This window comes from Salvia hispanica, chromosome 6, assembly GCF_029641045.1.
Source record: "Salvia hispanica isolate PSC_SH4W2 chromosome 6, Shi_PSC_v1, whole genome shotgun sequence".
NCBI classification, from domain to species: Eukaryota; Viridiplantae; Streptophyta; class Magnoliopsida; order Lamiales; family Lamiaceae; genus Salvia; species Salvia hispanica.
In genome coordinates, this window is record NC_142697.1 from 35,191,100 (window position 1) to 35,202,430 (window position 11,331).

Here is an 11,331-nt window from a genome sequence, read left to right on the forward strand (position 1 = left end):
CGTATCATATCGAAAATTCGATAATTTTTTGATATTTTTCAATACGATACGAGCGATATATCATTTTTCGGTATTTTTCCCCAGCCCTAATCATTAGGGGGTGATCTAATTTCTATAATAAATAATAAAGCTAACGGTGAAATTCAATAGAGTATATTATATATTTTACATAGGAATAACATAAAAATAAATACTCAAAAATCAAACTAGAGTACTAATATTATAAAATACATAAAATAAAAATAATAAATTCAATTAGTATTGTATTTATTTTGACTAAGTTTCGACAATAATTTTTCAAAAATTAAAAATTTGAATAAATTAAATTTTTAAAATTGAATAATTTAGAATAGTAAGTATGATATAAAAAAAGCTACACCCAATTAGTATTAATATATTATACATATTTTCTTAATTTTATTTCATGATATAGTGAATTGAGCTAATAACTCAATTATTTATAAAGCAAAAGAGAAAATGCCTTGTAATTATTTATTTATAAAAAGTTCGATTGCAATGTTCTAAGAATAAAAAATTTAAATAAATTAAAATTTTGGAAAGGAAAGAAGTAGTATAATAAAAATTATAAAGTCAATTATTATTATTATTATTATTATTAATTTATTTAATGATATACTGAATGGAGCTTAAAACTCTAATATTTTATATAAGAAAAAAGAAGAAAATAATATAGGATTAGTATTTTTATAAAATGAATTAATAATTTATTCATTAAGTTCAAATCTCATAATTTATTCCCTTAGTTTTGGAACATTACGTTGAATAAAATATTTATGAATAAATCTCCCATTTCTCTAATATTCTACTTCTTTAGGTATATATTTTAATTTTAAATCATATCTTTCACATTTATATATATTCCATAATTAAGCTACCACATCCTTATTTAAGATGTAAGGGCAAAAAGATTGATGTAAAAAATGGTAGATTTAATTAAAAATATAATATAGTATAAGATTATAATTTTAACCTCATTATGGCATTATGGCTCGGAGACATTATGTCTCTAAAACATTTTTCTTTTTAAAATATTCCAACGCAACTAATGGCATCTCAAATTTTTAGCGAGAGATCTTTTCATTGTTTGGGTTGTTTTGATCTTGAAGCTATGAGTTTAATAATTTGGGTTTTACTGGCACATGTTCTTTGGTATATATGCTGTGGTTGTTAGAATTTTACTAAATTTTGGTTAAAATTATCCAAACGTAAGACTTAGAAATGAAAAAGTATTCCCTATTTAGACCCAAACAGTTGTATGATTTCAAATCGGATAGAATAATATCAAGAAGATGTGAAGGAAAATATGATCAACAAAAGAAATATTAGTATGAAACTGTATTATTTCAAATCGGATATGATATCAAGAAGATGGGAAGTCCAACATCAAGAAAAATATGATCAACCACTAATTTAAATGTTAGCTATGCGTTTCTCAAAGTTGATTAATATTAAACCACCACTTACATTCATCAATATCATAAACAACGAAAAAACTTTGACACGCCCACTTTTATTTATTTAGGAATGTATCAATTTCTGTTTAGGGAATCTACCCTACAATATATTTCCTTCAAAACTTATTTACATCTCATTATATTAAAAAATAAAAACTTCAGTAATTAAAAATTAATTAAGTAAATTCAGTAAGGCAAGAAACAAAATGGTACCGCTGCAGCGATGAAGATGGGTAGTCGTCTCGTCTCTGCTCTGCTTGTGTCGAAATGTGATGAAATTTAAAGTTCTCCAATTACAGTTTTTACTTTTATCTTTTTCAATTGAAATAAAGTTTTTTTTATTCATTAAATATTTTATTTTCCTTTTATCTTCTCTGCTCTGCTTGTGTCGGTAGGCCCAAAAATTTCTTAAGTTTAGTTTATAAAAATGAGTATAATTAACATAGAATAAATGAAAATTTATTAATTAATACTCCATCCGTCCAAAAAAAAATAGACAAAGTTGTAAATGACACGAGTTTTAATACATAATTGGTAAAATAAGAGATACAGGAAAAATATGGTGAAAGTAGTGTTAGTGAATTGTTGGATGCATATTTAGAATGATGTGTAGGATCAATATTTGTTAAAAACTTTCTATTTTTAAACTAATTAGTCTAATTTTAATAGACGATCTAAAATGGTAAAACTTGTCAATTTTTTATGCATGGATAGAGCATGCAAGAATAAATAAAGTTATTAGTTTTTCACTACAATTGACGTGGTAGAGTAGCAAAGGAGTGGGAGTTAGTATCCACTTGAGGACTAAATATCACAACACCATATAAAACGAAATTAATGAATATTCATTCAATCAATTAGGTGGATCAATTTTTTTAATAAACGGTGTCCCGTCCTGTTGAATCGGGCACTGTTACCGATGCTCTAATACTCTTCATTGACAACTAAGTATTACAACACCATATAAACCGAAATTTATGAATATTCATTCAATCAATTAGGTGGGTATCAATTTTTATGACTATCAAAATTATAAATTATCACTATAGAGTAATCAAAAGCATGCTAAGCCCTTAAGTCAAGTAGAGCAATAAACATTAAAAAAGGACAGGCAAATTGATTAAAACAAGTAATTCAAATACAGTAATAACTAAAACTAAAATACTCTCACACCAGTCTCCATCTTATATGGCTTTTCATATCATGAGAGAAAGCTGCAAAAATCAGATATAATTATAATAAACGCAGCGGCGCCTCACCGGGCGCGCCTCCCCCTCCCAACTCCATTGTAAACGCTCTTACATTTTCGGTAGCAAAAGTCTTGAGAGAAAGAAAGCTCGGAGTGTAAAGCCTAATCTGGTAGATAAGTTTGTAGTCGGAATCAAACTTAACTTGTTTAACAGTTTTAGTGTTGCTGGAGTGGTATAACAGCTTACCCGTTCTACGTGTCATTAACATATCACCATTTCTGTAAACTTGAATAGAGTCAAGTTGTTTTAAACTACCCCAAACATTATCTTTGAGCATTCTGAACTGTTTTGTCCAAGATTTCTCATCTCCATATTCCGTCATCACCCATATATCAATCACCAGATTCCTATTGTCGCAAACACATAGGCAACCCCTTAGACTAGATAGGCACCTTTCTTTGTAACCATCATCACTAGAAGGACATGAAATAGCACCAAAAGATTCTGTTTCAAGATCAAGATGAGAAATTTGTGTGGGGACTAAAGCACCTGTACCTTTCCACCACCAATGAAGATTTCCACAAACAAGTGCCATCACTGAATTTTCCACAAGATGTTCAAATTGGCCACATTCGCCGATTCTTCTCCACAATCCAGTTCCAAGAGTGTATACTTGGCACTCAGATTCAACAAAATTTAAATGCGGAGGTCTTTGTAGCACGGAAGTCCTAACCAACTTATACTGGCCACTCATTCTGCTCACTCCAAATCCATAAATCTCCCATTTAGTTACGGTGGAAGGCTGTCTAGGACAAGGAAGCTTTATATATTCACGAGTGATTGGATTGCACAGGATACAATCAAGGTTGTTTTTCAAAAATATCAAACCATTGATTGAACAATGACTTAGTATGCGAAAAGGGAGATCAAAGTGGAAGACTGTATTCAAACGATGCCAATCACAGTTGAAATCGAGCTCAATCACCATTTTGTACGTCACTGATTTCAATTTAAGATTAAGCTCGGTTATAGTGAGGCATGGGACGGATTTAGAAAGATGGGACTTGACAAACTCAGGTGTAGTGAGCAGATCGAGCCATGACTTACAAACACACTTGCCACTCATAGCAGTACGAACATCGAGTCGTGATAGGATATCTGATACGATTTCAGATGGTAGATTTCGAAACAAGTCTTCCCCTATTTCGGATTTTGCTGTCTTCTTCATTTCACGCTAGAAAAAAAACAATGGTAATTACAAAATGGGTAAATAGCCATTTAAATCACCAAGTTTGGTCAAAATCTGGTCTACCCTTAAAGATTAAAATCCGCTAATTAAATCATTAAGTTTCAACTTTTATAATTCATCCCATTTGTCGAATTTTAGGTGGAATCTTTGCATCTCTACATTGAAATCCATCTTTAAATTTCAAGTCAACTTTAAGATATAGGATTATCCACACATCTTTTTAGTGATTTAAATCTCAATCCATGTCAATAAAAATTCCACCTAAAATTTGACAAATGGGATAAACTAGAAAAAACGTGATTTAATTAGTGGATTTCAAGCTTTGTGGGATACACCAGATTTTGACCAAACTTTGTGATTTCAATAACTATTTACACTTGCAAAATTGATTTTGGGCTAAGCTAAAACCCTAACTCATTACTAAGAAATTTCGAAAAACAAAAAACATATTAACAATTACTAAAACAGAGAGATACAAAACTGCCAGATGAAAAACAAAAAACATATTACCAATTAATAAAGCGCCGAAGATGGTAGCAGTCGTCTCTGCCGGAAAAATTCTAGATTTAGTGTGTTACAGAACACGCAGCCATTTTTATTGAGAGGAAATATTTAATAAGACAAATTAATGGATTATGGAGTGTGAAAAGAATTTAAATGATTTTATATAGAATCGTGATTTTTAGTTGGAACCGTAAATCATGCATTTGATTTAAGGGGAGTGTTATATTGCTAACTCAATGCTTAATTGCTAACTACAACTAGCCATTAAATATTCAAATTAAAGACCTAGATCATCAACCACAAAATGTCAATACGATAAAAAAAAACGTCAATAAGGCCATATGATTAATTCCAAAAAATATCAGTAGGGGTATTAATGTCAAGTTAGTTATAACTAACTTTTAAAAGAAATCCCAAAACTTTAAATTCATATAACATATATCATATTAAAGATAATTTTATAAGGATTCCAACAATATACTACATGCATATGTTCCGACGTCAAAATTTGAAAAAAAAATCTAGAATTTTCGTATTTTCCGTACACAGGTTAATGTCAATGCAGCTAAGATAATATGTCAATATAAAGCATATACAATGTCAAACCTAAATTGTGTTGACATTCTCAAAGCATTGTGTTGATATTTTCGAAACACTATATTCACATTTTCATCAAAAACCCTAATTTGGAGTTTTTTTTAATCATTTTCAATTTAATTAATAAAAATAAAAATTACACGTGGCAAATTGTAGACCACACGTTTTCTAAAATCTTATGGCCTTAAATTAGTTGTAGTTAGCAATTAAATGATGAGTTAGCAATTGATCTCTCCCCTTTGATTGAAAATATACTAGTACTATTAGTTTAAAGAAGTAAATACTAAGTAATATAATAAGGTAAAATGATATATATGAATTTTCTTTTTGAAAATTTGTCTATTGAACACGCTGCCTCGCGACTCACAGTGGAAGTTCGAGAAGAGGAAGGAGGATCTACACAGGCATGGAGCTCCTTCGGATGAAAATACATCCGGTCCCTCGACTCAAAATCTGCCTCCTCCGACTGGAAATCGCCACGGCAGTTCTAATTTTAGTGGGAGCAATTTTTATCGTGTTTTGTGTTTTAGTGGGAGCAATTTTTATATATTATTTAATTTTAATTTTATAAAAATATTTATAAAAATAATTAGGGAATTAATTAGGGAGTTAAAAATCATAATTAAAAGTTTAATTTCGTCAAAATCGGGATTAAACCAGTTGACCGTTAGTTTTTTACGGAACAGTTAGTCCAAGACCAAAATGATAAAATTTCCATATGTTTAGGACCAAAAAATTCAAAAGATAATGTTTTGGACTAAAAACCAAAATGGCCATATGTTCAGGACCAATTTTGGCTTTTACTCAAGTAAATACTAAGTAATATAATAAGGTAAATAATATATATGAATTTTCTCTTTGAAAATTTGTCTATAGAACCGTAATAACAATGATTTGTAGTTGGAATATAAATATTACTAGTTTGTATGAAATATTTAAAAAATAATGATAAAGATTGAGGAGATTTTATTAGGATTATAGAGCTAATTTCACTATTTTATTTCTGTATTTTTGATTGAGGAGTAGTATGAAATAAATATTACCAAATCAAATCTAATATTATATGGAAATAAATATCACCAAAACAAATCATAGATAAAATTAAATTGTGAAATTCACATACATTCTTAATCAAAATATCACCACTTCACCAATACTATATCTCTAGATTTATATGTAGAGCTTCATGCCACATTGGAGAGAGAAAGATAAATAGAAAAACACAAAATTTCACAAGTGAACATAATTGATCAGCATTGGCTACACTACTTTAACAATTCAAATTAAAACTTTGTGGCAAGTCCGTTATATTTATTGTGGTGGATTGCTTGAGAAAGTATACTCATTTTATGGAGACAGGTATAAGAAAAAGTGAGTTGAATACATTAGTGAAATATGGGTCCCACTTATGTATATTAGTTTTATACTCTCTCCGTCCCAAGTTACTTGAGTCGTATTCCTTTTTGGATTGTCCCAAGTTACTTGAGTCATTTCTCTTTTTGGCGAAAAACAAAACATCTAATCACACTTACTTTATTATTTCTTTAACTTTACTCTCTCTTCTTTCTCTTACTTTATTCCCTCCTCTACTTTATTTAATTACACTAAACACAACTTTTCTTAAATCCCGTGGCGAAAAGAAATGTTTCAAGTAATGTGGGATGGAGGAGTAATAAAATGTGAGTGGAATAAGTTGGTGGAGTATGTGGTCTACTTATGGTAAAAGTGAAATAGAACTCTTATTATAGAATGGACAGAAACAAAACTAGACTTTTATTGTGGGAGAGAGGGAGTATATGATTGACCGTTCCTTTGGTACAGGGGATTGGGTATCCCACATCACCGAGTCGATGTCGACAGGATTTTTGAGATTTAAACACAGGTGTGAGTCTGGAGACTATCTTGAGCGTGTGTCATGCATTCTACGTTGTATGCTTCTTAACTTCGTGTATTTATGGTAAAAAAAGTGAAATTGGACTCTTAATGGGGACGAATCAAAATGACCAAAGTGGATACTTAATGAGGGTGTATCATGAAAAAAAGCTACAAAAATCAGATATATATGCCACCACCCCTTAAAATAACACCATACTACCATTCCTAGCCAATCATTTGTACACGTGGACGAATAATAAGCTGCCGCGTGGCAAAAAAAAGACCCCCAAAAAAGACGGGCAACAATTTGCTGGTCTTTATACAACAATTTTTCTTGAACAGCAGTATCCAACACGCTAGATAGCAATCTATAGATTGCTATCTACCGTATTGAATATTGTTGTGTAGCGTTTATAATATTGCTGTATAATTGGTGTCACGGTGTCATTTTAAGAGGAGTTGTCATTTTAACACAAACCTATATATATATATATATATGATTTTGTTCAAAACAAAAATGGTTTTAAATAAAGAAATACAGGCCAACTTTCAGCCTTAGGATCTGGCGAGATCATCTTGTAATTAAAACATCTAATGGCTCAATTAATTCACTAAATCTTATTATTTTGTTCACTAAAAATCCAATAAGGTTACTAGAGTCATTAGCTACCTCTCGATTGTTATGGCAACTCCTATAATCTTGCAATTTCTCTTTCCACTAACAAATCATATGCGTGAATTATGATTTAACATTCCTCAACTTCATCTCCTTCGTATGTTCATCTTCTTCAGCCACTGTACCGTCAAACTTCCATTATACTTGTTCCAGATTATTTTGTTCTATTCTCAATTCTATATCATCATCGTTGGCAGATCCCAACTCCAAGCGTGTTCCATATTAATATGTTCCATTTTCAATTATATATCATCGTCATTGGCAAATCCTAACACCAAAAATGGAATCCGATACACATTCTACTTCGCACGTAGATAATCAATCATACTCCGATGACATTCTTGAGAATACAGGTTATGGTTATTGTTTTCTACTTCATTTGTTTGTTATGCTCCAATTCATATATTTGTATCTGTGTCTGTCATGGTCTTCATTTGATTGATTTTTCCGCTATGCTTCGATTTGTGTTTAGTATGACCCATTTCCGTATAAGACAGTTATAATTGTTGAATGCCGCGATTTCATCCTATTATGACCTATTATCATTCTAAATCCAGTAGATGGAAACTTGTCTTTACTTCATCATCATTAGTTTTTAGGTGTGTTCTGATTATGAATTATTACAGATTTAAATACACCAGAATGCCCTATAGAGCTTAAACCTTTTGTTGGTCGTAGCTTCCCCACATTGGACAACGCCATTGAATTTTACGAGAACTATGGTTGTCGTGTTGGTTTTGACATAAGGAAGAACGGTTCAAAGAAGGTTGATGATCTCACCATATGGTTTTACATGGTGTGTAACAGAGAAGGTGAACAGAAATTTAGCGATCAACAACTCAAACGACGACATCGAAAAAATGTGGATGTAATGCTCGGTTGCATTCAAATTCGATTCTGGCCGTGGTTATGTCATTCAACATTTGAACGAAGAACACAACCACCCCATGGTTTTGGCATTTGTATGAACATTCTATTATATAATGACCGAAATGTTGGTTTATTATAACACAAATTGACCATACGATGCTATGACCCAAATATTCATTTATTATGACCCAATGTATGAATTCTCAGATACTATTATTTTTTTTCCTGATTATGCTCATTATGACTTTTACATGCATATATTATGACATGAACTGCTAATTTACATAATCAATTTTTTCTCACAAGTTAATGATTTTTATTTTTATCTTTTTTGCTCAAAAATGACTCTAACATCTACGAAGTATGACATAGAGTCATCTTATACTGTGTTTTTACTTTTTAGAAGAGATCAAACAACCATCATATTTTATCTTGGTCATAGAGTCTGAAAAATAATTCATATGAAAATCTAATTTGAAGAAACAATAAAATCCAATGTCATTTTAAAGTATCACCCATTGATGAAATAAAATGTTTGAAAATCCATATGTTAAATACGCACATAATTATATCAATGAAACATACTTTAAATCCAAAATTTATGACATGGCCATTACAAAAGCTTTGTAGCTTGCTACCATCTTTTCAACATCGATCATCATTTTCTTGTTGTCCGTTGCATAATTTTTGGATGTCAATGTTTTATTGGAAAGGGAGCTGTGATTATTTTCAGCTAACTTCAACACAATAGTTTTTAGCTCTTAAATACTGAAGCACGCCCTTATATCTAGTCGATAGTCCACAATTCCAATAGCCTTCTCTCACCCATGTTGACTTCCATCTGAGAAAATAAACATTTCACTCACTTATGACATAAAAGTGATACAAACATGCCCTAATTCATATATTTCACTTATGACATAAAAGTGATACAAACATGACCTAATTCATATATTGCTATACTACATAACCCATAAAACTATTCCAATGCTAATCAGTGACCATACATTTATTTTAGGTGATTCCAAATTGAATGCAACTTATAGAAACAATAACAGTTTGTAAACATGACACAAAACTGTTACATATATGACCTAATACGTTTCATGTATATGAAATGAAATTTTTGAGAGACATTCTTAGGTAATTCTGTTACCCATTTCCAACAAAAAATATTAAAGTTTAGTTCACATTTCTCCATTACTGAAAAAGACATATCGGTAAGTATCTTTTTCAGGACCATTCATATTTGCTTAGGCCTCGCCTTTGCCATTAATGATTCCCTCTCAATTGTTCTTCAAAGTTCGCCAACCAGATTGAGCGGCTATTCGAAACACAACAAGGTTAGAAAATTAGGGCAAAATTTAAAAATCCAAACGATCGACACCGAAATGACCCAAATCTAGGTGGCCAAATACCATTTTTCGGAGGTTGTTTTGTGTTTCTTTCTTGTTCACCTTCATCCTTTCATAAACTTATGGATAGCGAATAAAAATACCAGAAATCGTGAATTAATTTTGACCCAAAACTAAAAATAGAAATTATTAGAATGTTTAATAACCTTTACCATCCACGATCCCTTCTCCGGCAGAGCGAGTGGTCGTCATCGCTAAAGAAGCGTCGCTGTTGAGAGATATCGCCGATTTCGTTGAAGCGTGTGAAATAAATTACTGGGGTTTTTTTGTTTAGGAGTGAATGATTTTGTGTTATTTGCTTTGAAGAAATGATAAACCTTTTCTCTCTCTCACCTAATATCTAGCGTAGGAAATGAAAATGTAGATTGCTGTCAATATTAATAAATCCCATAAAATCCGCCCATTAAAACAGTAGGTGACGGTTCCTAATTTGTTTGATTCCTAATTTGCCCCTCACATGACACAAATCCGTCTTATTATGACCCAACAAAGATGATGAGTCATTCCAAATCATGGCCATTAATCTCCAAATCTAACGGTTCATATATGGTCTGTATTTCTGTACTTAGGGACTTCTTTTGGTAGATGAAAACCCTATATATATATATATAGGATTGTGATCAATTGAGATTTTTTATGCTAATTGAAAAATGAGATGCAATATCAGCCACTCATTTTTATTAAATGAGTGGTCCAGATTTTTAATTTTAGATTAATTTATTATGAAAGGGCATAATGGTAATTTGATTTCAAAACCTGCCTCCAGAAGCCGAGAAACGCCGCTCACTCTCCACCTCCCCAAATCCAAAAAGGTACTCTCTCTCTAGAATCAAAATCAAAATCCAAATCTCACTGAATCGATCAATTCTGATCAATGTAGATGGACAAGGGCAACCCGACCTTCTTCCCACACGCTGAGCACATGTTCGCCGTCGACACCACCGCCGGCGTGGCCTGGATCTGAGCCTTCTCAGGGAGGGAGATCAAAACAGTCGGCGCCACCGTGTGATGCACCAGAGAGGAGGAGGATCCGGCGCCGGTCAACGGGGCGGGGAAGACGGAGGTAGAATCGACGGAGTTTGGATCCAATCTTCGACAAATTTCACTCCGCACCGCCCTCCGCCACCGGAGCCACCACCGTTAGCCACTGCCTCTGCTGCGCCTCTGTGGCGGTGGTCGATCAGTCCACTTGAGAGCTCTGTCGCCTCGTCAAGGACGAGAAATTCGATCTCGCCGGTAGATTGTTGGAGCTGCAGTCCGCGCTCGAAGATCAGAGGCAAAGTCTTCAGCCTCCACGACCGCCGCATCTTGCTCGACGCCGCCGGCAACTCTATCATCACCTTCCAGCAGAAGGTAAATCTCCAATCAATTCATCAAATATCTAAATCTCAATCTTCTTCTGAATCAATCGATCATATCTATACCTCGATCATTTCGTTTGGATCAATTCATCAAATCTAAATCTCAATTTTCTAAATCA

The 11,331-nt window shown here is 32.4% G+C and overlaps 1 protein-coding gene across 1 annotated transcript; it reads right to left on the bottom strand.

The window, feature by feature from the left end:
- Positions 1-2,708: 2,708 nt before the first annotated feature.
- On the bottom strand, positions 2,709-3,893 carry LOC125206715 (F-box protein At3g07870-like). Its single transcript, XM_048105954.1, has one exon. It carries the CDS (start codon positions 3,891-3,893, stop codon positions 2,709-2,711), a length of 1,185 nt encoding a protein of 394 aa, XP_047961911.1.
- Between the last annotated feature and the right edge of the window lie 7,438 nt (positions 3,894-11,331).